The sequence below is a fragment of the Aquarana catesbeiana genome, linkage group LG13, assembly GCF_042186555.1.
Source record: "Aquarana catesbeiana isolate 2022-GZ linkage group LG13, ASM4218655v1, whole genome shotgun sequence".
Classification (NCBI taxonomy): Eukaryota; Metazoa; Chordata; class Amphibia; order Anura; family Ranidae; genus Aquarana; species Aquarana catesbeiana.
The window spans coordinates 78,796,475-78,809,521 of record NC_133336.1 but is presented as its reverse complement, the minus strand read 5'-3'; the positions used below and the strand labels follow the sequence as shown (position 1 = coordinate 78,809,521).

Genomic DNA, 13,047 nt, shown 5'->3' with positions numbered 1-13,047 from the left:
CCAAGATTTTACAATACATGGCCCCGTCCATTGGCCCCTCAATGCGGCAAAGTCAGCCTGTACCTTTAGCGGAGAAACAGCCCCAAAGCATCATGTTTCTACCCCCGTGCTTGACTGTAGGGATGGTGATCTTAGGGTCATAGTCAGCATTTTTCTTCCTCCAAACATGGCGAGTCAAGTTAATGTGTAAAAAGGGGAAATTTGCGCTACTAATAGCAAACAGTTGCCAACATCAGCAATAAGACCAATTGCAATAAAACATAAAAAACAGAAAAGATGCAGTGCTAAATGTATATATAAACCCTGGAATGTGATCTAGGGATGTGACCCAAACTATAACAAGCTAAGGAAAAAGTGCCAAATGCATATACAATCAGATTGTAAAATCTTGGATAACTTTCTTCCCTCAGCCAGAACACTGAAGATGGGTCATGAATGGGTCTTTCAGCATGACAATAACCCAGAACATTCTGCCAAGACAACAAAGGAGTGGCTCAAGAAGAAGCACATTAAGGTCACGGAGTGGCCTAGCCAGTCTCCAGATTTTAATCCTATAGGAAATGCATAGAGGGAAATAAAACTTTGCCAAGCGACAGCCAAAAAACCTTAAGGATTTAGAGATGATCTGTAAAGAAGAGTGGACCAAAATCCCTCCTGAGATGTGTGGAAACCTGGTCACCAACTACAAGAAATGTCTTACCTCTTTGCTTGCCAACAAGGGTTTCTCCACCAAGTACTATGTCATGTTTTGCATGGGGATCAAATACTTATTTCACTCACCAAACTGCAACTCGTGTTTTTTCTGGATTTTTGGTTGATTTTCTATACCTTATGATAAAAATTATAGACCCTTCATTTCTTTGTAAGTGGGCAAACTTACAAAATCTGCAAAAATAATTTTCCCCACTGTATAAAATAATGGCTTACACGTTGGGAGAGGTAATGCATAATTCTTTGAAGCAGGAGGATAGGATGGTTGGCAGGGAGTGTGAGGGGAAAAAAGGTCTGATCTGTAAGTATCTGAAACTCTCAGTTCTAGGTATAGCACTATCAAGACTGAGTAAGGCTGGGTTCACACATGTCCTTTGTGAATTGTATGTCCATTTTCACTGTGAACAAAAAAAAAAAAAAAAAAAAGCAAGCATGTTCAGTGGTTCAGGTGCATTTTTTAAAGCAAATTTGGCTCAGGACACTTTTTGACCACTGCAAATTCCGTGCTTGCCAATACTTAGTAGATAAGGGCTGTCAACTCCTGTAGTAGCAATCTGAACTGAAACTTGAACTGAGCTGAACACACATGCGATTCAAAAGTGTTTCCATAGCACTCAAACCTGGAATTTGCGCCTGAACCGCACTGCAGTGCCCATAAAATGCACAGGATGCTTTTTAAATTCGCATCGTGGATGCACCACATATATGTGAACAGCTTCAGTAGAAATCAATGTTATTTCACGTCATGAAAATCGGATTCTGTTCAAAATGCATCCAATTCACACAGATGTAAATGGAGCATGAATTAGGTGTTGTTCTTTTGAAGACTACACATATTTCATAAACACATTGCCCGTGAAAGAAGCAGTAATCACACCACACCATTTTTAGCAGTAACAAACATGGCACCAATGTATTATGATTACAACCCTAAACCACAATCAATAGGAACCAAAATAATTTCTCAAAAACCTTTACCTACTGCAATAAGCACCAGATGGAACAGAAAGCTATAGGAAGTGAAGCATGCAATTTGCAACACTGAACACATAACATGAAAGCTTTGAAAGCGGACAAAGGGAAGATTTTCTCATGCAGCTAGATTCTGTGCCTGTTTCAAAGCTGTTTTTTGGTAGTGAATGGGTCTTTCCTAACAGGAAAGACTTCTAGAAAGAAAACGTTCTGCTCTAAAAAGGTACAAATTAGTAGGAGTATTCTTAAAAAGATAGGAAGGGGCGATTGCAGATTACTGCATCTGAATAAATCCTAGATTACTTACGGTTTACACCACCGCGTGTACATGCTATCCAACTAAGCAATCATTGTGATAGTAGACTTTGCTTTCCAAGCAGATCATCATATGAACAATCTATAGTTTACATTCATACAAATGCTGAGACACTACAACTGATTTATTTATGGATCAGGGTAGTCTACTACAAAATTGCATATGCATGACTATTTTGACATGAACATAAAGGCCTCTAATCTACTCTAAGCAGTGTCTGCTACTGTCTGGTTTAGTGAATTTGACTTGTGTTGTCTTTTTGTTTTTTTTCCCATCCTCCCCAAAATTCCAGATTTCCATCTGAAGCAATGGGCATGGATCTGAAAGCCTAGATACTTTCTGGAATTTGAATCCTAAAAATAATTCTGACAAAGCCTAGATCTGTAGGTGGCCTGTGGCTAAAGCAGTGGAGACATAAGGTGTAGGGCTGCTAACCAATCCACCAATCACAGTGCTGTGCTTGCCTGTATTTTACAATAACTAGACTGTGATTGGTCCTCACATTCAACTGTGTTGTTGGTTGGTAGGACACTGTATGTTAAAAAGCATATGACCTATATCACTAGTACTCTTAGGCCACTTGGCTTACAGCCTAGGTAGTTTGCTGTGGTATGTGGCGCTACAACACAGTAAAATCTATTTCAATTCTGGAAAATTGCAAAATGGGACAATAGAACGTATTGGTTTCAAATAAAATATTTTCTCTCCTCCATGTGGAGCTTTAGGATATAATTTGGGGACAAACATGTTTTACTGTTAATAGTGAGGACACAAACCACTAACATGGAGAGACACAAGACAACTGACTTATGGACATAAGTAATTCACCTGGGATTTTGATATTCGAATTACAGAGGGGTACTTTGTGCCACTATGGGGAGTGACGGGAAGCTTCCTGCGGCCGGCAGAACGGGAGGAGGAAGAGTAGCTCTCGGCTGACTGACTCTTGGGGAAGCCAACCTCTCTCTTGGGTGGAGATTCTGTGCGACCCAACTGGGATGTTATAGGGCTTGTGAAGCGTATGGGACTGCTAGGAGGTCTTGAGGTAGAGGAAAACGGGATGTGGGAAGCACCAAGCTGTGAATATGTCATGAGGGGGGAGGAAAAACAAAAACAAATAAATAATGCTTGCAAATGCAATGACCTGTAGCTCAAGTCATGGATGTAGGGCTTTGTCTGCATTTCCTCATAGAAGCTCCACTGATTAAGATAAATGCATGAAATCCAAGCATTGTTAAGCATGAGCAAAAACAAATGTTACGCCTGTGATCATCAGGACACAAAGTAACTTCAATCCTCTGCAATCATTTAAAAATATTAAGCTGACTAATTATCATCTATTCATTCCATTTTCTTTACAAGTTTATGGGAAGAATGGGGAAAGGTTAGATCTCATTAGGCTTTATTGCAACCTGGGGCTCCATTACACAGAATCCCCCCTACCTTTTGTTCTGGGGACAACCTTTTACTAGATGGTACGTAAGGGAAAATCTGTACCAGGAAAACTTAGATTTCTTATTGATGCGTTTGTTCCCCCCCCCCCCCACACACTTCCTGTCCTAGGACAACCTTTTTTTTACCAGGGTTGTACCGATACCACTTTAAGGCCCCTTTCACACATGCGGACCGTATGTCCGTATTTCATCCATCCGTTTTCGGATGAAATACGGACATACATGCATCCCTATGGGATAGCGGGTGTCAGCGGATGTACATCCGCTAACACCCGATGTTGTCCGGCTCCGCTCTCGTCCGATTCTGCGGACGGAAGAAAATCCTATTTTTCTATCCGTCTGCAGAGCGGATCGGATGAACACGGACAGACGGTCCGTGTTCCTCCGATCCCCCATAGGGGAGAGCGGAGATCTGACAGGGCGGTCCCTGCACAGTGTGCGGGTCCCGCCCTGTCATCTGCCTGCTCAGCTGGGGAAAACGGAGCGATCCCCGCTGAGCAGCGGATAAACACGGGGCGGATCAACACGGATCCGTCCCGTGTGAAAGGGGCCTAAGACTTTTTTAAGTACTAACCGATACCAATACTTTTTGTCATGTGACAGTGGCAATAATATGCAGCACTGATAAGGAGTGGACTGCGTTAGTAGTTTTTATTTTTATTTTTTTTTACAATTTTATTTATTTATTTTTTTACTTACAGTGATAGTGTTTTTTATTATTATTATTTTTACAATTTAACCTTTAATTATTATTCTCTTTTTATTATTTATCAGCCCTGTAGGGGGGGGTTTGGTGAGATATCAGGGGTCTAAACAGACCCCTGACATCTCCCCTTTGAGACAGAGAAAGGGACTGAGGACACAGATTCCCCATGCCCTTTCTCTGCAGCCTCAGCTACACTAAAGATAAATGGACAGAAGACAGCGGCTCCGGTTCATTCATACACTGAGGCATAGTAAACAAAGTTTACTATGCTCATGGACATAGTCAGTGATCACTGTGCATTCCAAAAAGGAAGGAGCTGGTAGATGACATATGTACTGGCTCCTTCCTCTGCTCTCCATCCTGACGGATCTGGGAGGGAGGGGGCCAGAGGAGGACCCATGGAGCAGAGAGAGACCAGAGGAGGACCCGCAGGGCACAGAGGGGGACCCGGAGGAGGACCTGCGGAGCACGAGGACCGGAGGAGGAACCGCAGAATATAGAGGGGGACCTGGAGGAGGACACGGAGGGAGGGAGGACACCTGAAGCCAGAGGAGGACACAGGGGGACAGGTCGGTGTGGCGGTGGGGGGGAGTTACAAGCACCGATCCCCCCTATAGCCTTTCAAATAAAGCAGCTGACAGCTGCAGGAGGGAGAGTGGGAGAAGTGGCTGTCAGCTGCTTTATTGAAAGGCTATGGGGGGGATCGGTGCTTGCATCTCCCCCCACCGCCGCACCGATCACCCGTTAGGCTGCCCGGCCCCCCCTGCTACACTGAGGATGCCTGGTCCGATACAACAAGTATCGGATCAAGCATCGGCGCATTTGCCAATACTTGTGCAAATGCTTGGTATTGGCACCGACACTGATACTAGTATCAGTAAAACCCTACTTTTTACCAGACAGGAAGTGAAGGAATATCTCCAATGAAGTATCCAACTACAATAAAACCTGGCGTGAATCCTAATTCTTCCCCACTCTATCAAAAACAAACTAAAGTTTATGGCATTACATATTATAAATAGAAGCTACTAAACGCCTTTAATTGGATTCACAGTTTCTATTTACAACTTCACAATGTCTTCTGGGTTGAAATTAAATGAATCACCATCTTAAAAGTCATGTAAAAAATAAGAAAGCATCTGTGCTTCTAGAAATTTCACAAATAGGTGGTCCATTTTTGTTAGAATCCAATACTGTTAACTTGATGCAGTCTGCCCTGTCTGTATACAGCAATAAAATCAACTTGCTGTATATTAAAAAAAATCTGATCATATTTTAAATCAAACAATATGTGACTGACTTTAGGGTCCCTCTACAGCAAGATAACAAGCATTCCTAGGACATTACTAAAAACACAAAGTCTGAATGCTGAACAAAAATTTTAAAAAATAATCTGGGGAAAAAAAAGATTTACTCTCAGATTGGTTTATTTTTAAATTAATAGTTTCTTACCGGAGTGATTGCTCCTTCTGCCTGAGCCTCCATAGGACTTGTAGGTGTCGCTGGAAGCAGTTGGCCAGCAGCACCTGACATGACATCCAGTTTGTCCATACACACTCCTGAAGAAACCATGATATCAAGTCCAACCCTTGAATCTGGTTTATTATGACCCTTACTGTCTGTCCAAGAGCTTGGTTTTGGAGGACCATCTTGTGGAGATTCTTCCAGCACCTGAAGCACCTCTGGTTCTTCTTCTGATGGGCTTCCTGTCACTCTCTGGCCATGATTTCCATTTGAGCCATAATCCTTCAAATCACGCTCTTTGTCCACAATGACCCACTCTTTGGAGTCAACCTCCTGCCGGCAGGAGCTCAGATTCACAGCTACAAACCCATTGCTAATAACTCCATCCACGTTTTCCGGGGAGCTCGCCGATCCAGGCTTTGAAACCTCTGGCACATACTCATCATCATAATGCCAGACGTGGTCTGCATGCGTAGAGGCAGGAGCAACAAGTGTCTTTCGTGGTTGAGAAGGTGAAGGAGAAGAGCCATCAGCAACTGGTCCCTCTTTTGAATGTGCCTCCTTCTGAACTTTTTCAGCACTTTCAAAAGAACAAAAATACATTTAAAAAGAAAACAGTTGAGTTGTCTTCACAACACAAATATGAATTCTTACCCTTGAACATCTAAGCCAGTCAGCTGTGGCAATCAGCCAAAACACAGTAATGCACAGCTAACCAAGCTACTATGGTGGATTTTGTTAAAGGACAACTTCTATCAATTTCAGGAGGCAACTAAGCTAAAAGTAGAAAACTAATAGTTTGGTTGAAAATCCAGGTATATTACAGTCAAAAATTGAACAATAAATCTGGAGCACTGGTTCAGCAGTTCACTCCACTCCCTTTTGACAGTAAGGAGCTTTACTTGGCACGTCTCCTGATAGCCTACCCCACAGCAAGGCATACTCACCAATCCATGCTTTCTTGCCACTCAATCAGAGCACTTGCTCTGTTGCTCTACTGGAGCAGGGCTTCGAAGTATGAGGGAACATGTGCCTTCTTCCGTGGACAGTGCTAGGGTTGAACATCCATTCACCAAGTCCAAACATTACCCTGATGGATGCAGATGTAGTCCCTGTCATATGGCAATTTACAACAGCAACCAAGAGCGGAGCTCACCCATTGTGGACTCCTGCAGCAGGGAGCCCATGAGAAAAGTATAGATCAGTGAATATATTTTGCTGGCAGGCTTAGTGTGGGCTATCAGAAGACATTGTCACTTTTCACTGCATCGAAATGTGACTGTTTCCCTAACTACTGAAAAAACATGGTTATAAATAAAGGTTTACATATGAATCAAATTGAACCAAATACAAAAATGTACACAATTTCAGCACATATCATGGTGCAAGAAATCATCAAAAAATGTAAATTCGCATCAAATAGAACCTACAAACCCCAACAAGGGTTTTACCTATGTTATGCTTCTCTCTTTTTTTGGGCAATTCCCCAATTGAAAGGCATTTCCTATGTAAAAATGCACATTGGCTTCTAGATTGTACTATCCAGCTCTACACTAAATTTTAAAAAACTTTTACTTTTTTTTGTAATATACAGGGAACCCCCCCCCCCCATCATTTAAATTTTATATTAACATTAGTAACTCATTCAATTGGTGTAAGCTGCCTTTTTAGGTAGACATAATTGTAAACGGTAGTATGGAAGTCTTTGGATTTCATTTGCATTAAGTTTAAATTACATTGCCCACCCTACTGTGAGGGAAAGCCAAAACTAGAGAAGTTTTCCTACCAGTTCTCCAAGAACTTGTCAGCATCAGGTTTTGATTCCAAAGTCATTCTCTTCTCCAGTTCAAAGCTGTGAATGTTGCGTAGTTTGCGCAGAAGGGGGACATCTCGATCGAGCGGTGTGGTTTCAGATCGTACACGCACAGGAGAGCCGAGACTTGGAGCATTATGTAAACCATTTGCCTGGCCATTACTATGTTCCTCCTCTGTAGCAGCCTAAAAAAAAAAAAAAAAAAAACATTTGTATGCAAAAATGTATATTATTTTAAAACCCTACTAATGTTCCTATAAGGGGAAAAAGTGCATTTATAATTGTTTAGCTTTAGGTCCTGGTCACATGGGGCGATTAGCTTCATCCCCTCTGCACGACCATCTTTTACTGGCACAGGGATGCACAGGTGCTGCATACATCCTCATGCCAGCATCCCACACAGCTGCTGTGTCACTATATGACATGCGGGTGCATGCAGGTGTGGGTCCCCGAACGCACAGGGTGGGAACAAGGCCTTAGGACGTTAAATTAAAACTCCAGGCAAAAACAGCATGTTAAAAGGGAACAGCCCAAGATTAAAAAAAAAAAAGAAGCAGCTTAGAGATCTTTCACAGTTTTTTCTTTTTGCTGTTAGTTGTCCTCAGCCTGATGGCCAGCATCATTCAACCAACTTCCTCGCACCCCAGGTCACCCTGTACCCACCCCACCTAGACGTATATTTTGAACATAGGTAGGGTGCATTCGGAGCAAACGCCCATGCTTTACACCACCCTGATGCATAACAGTGTATAGCGGCATCTTCTACTTTATCTCAATGGCCAGTTGTACACGCCAGCAGCAAGTCCCAAGAAAGTAATTATGCAGGCTCTGCACACTGCATGGACCCCTATTTGGCCGTGTGCCTGAGGAATTATGCATACAATACCAATTATCTTATACAGATTAGTGTAAGATGATCAAACAATTATCAATGTAAGATTAAATGTTTATAAACATTTCAGTGAACTTTTAATTTATTAAAGCAGAACATCAGGCACAAAAAACAAAGACATTACTTAACATCCATACAGCATATAAATCCACTTTATGCCTTTGCAAACCCAGACAAGATCTTGTAAAATTAGCAGTAACATCACCACTATGCTGTAGATAGCCTGTACTAAGAGCAGAGCTGTGGGAGGAGTAAAGGAAACTCCACCCTCTACAGCAGGGATCTCAAACTGGTGGCCCTCCAGCTGTTGTGGAACTACAAGTCCCATCATGCCTCTGCCTTTGGGAGTCATGCTTGTAACTGTCAGCCTTGCAATGGCTCATGGGACTTGTAGTTTTGCAACAGCTGGAGGGCCGCCAGTTTGAGACCCCTGCTCTACAGGCTGCCTGCAGAAAACTACATTATGGGGCGGATACAAGACCAATCACCCTGCACAAGGAGAGAGAATAGCAGTGATCTTATTACAGGAAGCTCCTGCAGAGGCAAGGTTCCACAAGGAGCCACTGCACAGATCTGTAAAAAAGACACAAATAACACATGCCTCTTGTGTATTTAGACATCTGCTTATCTCAAGTGGAGCTTTAAAATGTTTTGTTTTCCAAATCACAATGCAAAATTAAGTCCCAGTTTAAAAAATAGGAGTGCTAACCCTAAGAGAAGTTCACAACTGGACCATCTGTTAAAGTGTAAGTACCTTGCACAGTCCCATTTTAATCTTATTCCTGTTGGCATCCATTTCTTCCCAAACATCTTTCTCCTGCGGGCGCTGATGACTGGGTGATCCAGGGATCCTTTCAGGGGAGACCATCATTGGAATTCCATTCTCGCCATCACTGAGTTGTTCATCTGGAAACACTTCATCTGTGTTCTCACGCAGCAGGTCTCCAGGTATGGGTGTGGCATTTGCAATCCTGATAGATAAATGGGATTATTCGCTTAGTGTTAAAGTTCATGACAGAGGAAGACAACATGAGGAGTGAATTTTGTTAAAATAGGGTGACGGATGGTGAGATTGTGAGCATTACTTGCTATTATTGGGAAATGTATCCTTTTGCAAAGGGAGTTCATGCAATATAAATTTTAAAATGAACTTGTGCTTTGTCTAGCAAGATAATTTTAAATGCCAGCCCCTCCAGCTGCACATACACTATGTTACCAAAAGTATTGGTTACGCCTGCCTTTACATGCACATAAATTATAATGGCATTCCAGTCTTAGTCTGTAGGTTTCATTATTGAGTTGGTCCACCCTTTACAGCCATTCTTTCAGCAGCGCATTTGTGAGGTCAGGCACTGATGTTGATCTCCGCTCTAATTCATCCCAAAGGTGTTCTATCGGGTTGAGGTCAGGACTCTGTGTAGGCCAGTCAAGTTCCTCCACCCCAAACTCGCTCATCCATGTCTTTATGGACCTTGCTTTGTGCATTGGTCCAAATCATTTGGTGGAGGGGGGGATTATGGTGTGGGGTTGTTTTTCAGGGGTTGGGATTGGCCCCTTAGTTCAAGTGAAGGGAAATCTTAAGGTGTCACTATACCAAGACATTTTGGACAATTTCATGTTCCCAACTTTGTGGGAACAGTTTGGGGATGGTCTCTTCCTGTTCCAGCATGACTGTGCATCAATGCACAATGCAAGGTCCATAAAGACATGGACGAGCGAGTTTGGGGTGGAGGAACTTGACTGGCCTGCACAGAGTGCGGACCTCTACCCGATAGAACACCTTTGGAATAAATTAGTGTGGAGACTGCGAGTCAGGCCTTCTCGCCCACATCAGTGCCTGACACACAAATGTGCTCCTGGAAGAATGGTCAAACATTCCCATAGACACACTCCTAAACCTTGTGGACAGCCTTCCCAGAAGAGTTGAACCGGTTATAGCTGCAAAGGGTGGGCCAACTCAATATTGTACCCTACGGGCTAAGACTGGGATGCTATTTAAGTTCATGTGCGTGTAAGGGCATGCGCCACTATACTTATGGTAATATAGTGCATGTACCTTCCCTTCAGCCACCTGGAGAAAAGACAGAATACCCTTTTTGGCTGTGCATCATGACTTATAATGTACACAGAGCAAAGGGCAATCTCTCCACACCTGTAAGACAGCACTAGATTTTTGACTGGACAATCATCACCAAGCCCAAGCACTGGAAGGCTGGGTTCACACTTAATACGGATGCGGATCACAGCAGGGGTCCGGGGTGTCCCTGTTCTCTGTTTTAGGGACAAATCAGGCCTGAATTTTTGCCTGAATTTGGACCTGAAATGAAGCCAAAGATGCACAGGACCACTGTGCAATGCTCTCCATCATCGCTCTGGAGATGTGTGAACCGGCTCCATTGACAGCCGGTCACATTCTCCTATCATGCGAATTGGATACAGGTAAACCTGCATCCAGTTCGCATCAGTGTGAACCCAGCCTTACACAGAAGGAAGGAATTAAGTCAAATGTTTACTTAATTTTTTGGGGGGGCTCCGGACATGGCCAACACAGGGAAGGCAGGTATAAGATGCTGCTGGTGTCAGCATTAAAGTAATTTTGTTGCTTTGCAATTCATGGGCAAAAATCAGGTTTGGATTTAAGCTACGCAGCTGCTAGTAATTACAATCCTTTTGCAAAGGATTAGAATAAAGCCAAATGCAGACAGAATAATCACTAATAATTACAAGTTAAAATGTCACCCAATTATGTAGCAATGTTGTAAACATTTATTACAACACAACTAACATGACACAGGGGATCCTGTTTAACCAAATGTAAAAAAAATAAATAACTAATTAAACTTCATACTATTGGCACACACAAATATAGGTTTGCATGCACATAGGTCCTATTCACTTGTTCTCTCTTCAGTTTTGGGCAATAAGACTTGCCAGAATAATGGCCAGAAGTCAGGCCAATGGTGGACACAGTCATTCTCTATGGCCATGCTCGGTACATCTGCAAGTTGCTGAAAGCATCTGGGGAATGTTGCAAAAGCTCAGGGCAGGCCGAGGAGTATAAATTAATATGGTTTAATCAGAAAATTTATTAGAGGGTAAAAATGATAAAATGGCAGAATCCAGGAAGAGGTGTTAAAACAGAACTTATCCTAAATGTGTAATATATTTTTATTTTGGAATATGTAGCAGAGCCCTAGAGCAATGCTAAATAGCAAGGAAATACAAAAAGAGCAGGGTCAATTAACCCCACTGCCAGGAACACTTTCTTGAAACGTTTACATTTTCTTTTGGTTTTACCAGGTGTCAGAGCTGCTAAAGAAAGCGGACAAAGAAAGGCAACTTAATTCTGGTGCTGTCATCTAAATATAATAGTTTATGGAGTACCAATTATCACAACAATCTATTGTGCAGTGAACAAGGAGTATACAAAGATAGGGAGTCAAAATACCTGATCATTACCTACAGCCAGACTGTAATGCTGGGCATACACAGGGGGCGAAAAGTAGCCGGTTTAGCAGGAACCGGCCAACATTTGGTCAGTGTGTACAGCCACCAATCATCGCATGCCTTGAATGTAATCATTTTGGGAAACCATTAAATTGATGGCTTTAGAATCTTTTTAAAACAGAACTAAACCCAATGTTTTTTATTAAAACCTGACATCATCACAAGGCCAAGAGGATACCAGAGACAGCCCCATGTGCTCCCTGCACTAGGGCCACCATTTTGAAGAGCACTCCTTTGTTTCAGCCCAACAGGTATGCAAAAGACATGGCTCCTCTCCTCAAGGAGTAACCCTCTGGTTACTACTGATAACCACCAGGCAGCAATCCCCTCTCCCCAAGAGGGTTGCTTGGGACAGCTTGCTGGGAGATCCCTCAGCAACCAATCATAGTGAAACAATAGAATCCATAAGAGGTTCTGGTGATCCCGAGTAGAGGACAAACTCCTAAAGCCCCTGCCCTGTAAAAAAGGTAACCATATTCAGGAGGCCCCTGCATCCTGCATGCTGGCCTGATAGCAAAAAAACAAACTGGGGATGTGTCCTATCTGGCCAGAGAAAACACATGAAACTGAGTGCTTTGGAGCATGTTAGGGCTTCTAAAGAAAACTTGGATCATGTGTTTCCTGGTGGGAGAAGCCACTCATGTAAGCTGTCCTGGAAGAGGACTGGGGGGGGGGGGGGGGTAGGGTTCTACTTACTTGATCTGTGCAACAATATTGCACAGAGACGGTCTCTTACTTCTTTTTTGGCCCCCCGCTGGCACTGTCCTCTCCATCCCTGCGAGATCCCCCATAGCAAAAGCTATGGAGCTCCCGTGTGGGCACGCTCCTTAGCTGGGCTAGGTGTGTCCACAGGACACACACAGTGCCGCTCAGCCACGCCCCCCCAGCTTCCTTCTCAAAGGATTTGACTGACCCTTTGGGCTCTGCTGCACTCAGTGTAGCCTGTAAATCCAGGAAGAGAGAAGAGCGGGGCTGCCGGCGGGAATGGTGTTGGATCATTAGAGGTATTAGGTAACTGTTCAGTGGTGGGGGGGGGGGGGGGGGAGCTATTGGAAGATTTTTTACCTTACTGAACAGAGTGTTATTAAAGTGGTTGTAAACCCATTACAACCACTTTAACCTACAGGTAAGCCTAGATTAAGGCTTACCTGTAGGTGCAAGAAATATTTCCCAAACCTAAAAGATTTAGGAGATATTTGCAGGAATAGCGGC

General features: G+C 43.1%; 1 protein-coding gene across 2 annotated transcripts in view; it reads right to left on the bottom strand.

The window, feature by feature from the left end:
* TTBK2 (tau tubulin kinase 2) overlaps positions 1-13,047 on the bottom strand; it is a 255,290-nt gene that overhangs the window by 34,270 nt on the left and 207,973 nt on the right. Inside the window, exons 11-14 of one of the 2 annotated variants that reach the window (XM_073609369.1) lie at positions 9,083-9,299; positions 7,410-7,621; positions 5,612-6,203; positions 2,828-3,076 (exon numbers count right to left, since the gene is read on the bottom strand). In XM_073609369.1, the coding sequence (XP_073465470.1) occupies positions 2,828-3,076; positions 5,612-6,203; positions 7,410-7,621; positions 9,083-9,299 (1,270 nt within the window). The remainder of the gene's footprint in view (positions 1-2,827; positions 3,077-5,611; positions 6,204-7,409; positions 7,622-9,082; positions 9,300-13,047) is intronic. The other variant, XM_073609370.1, reaches the window with a different exon arrangement.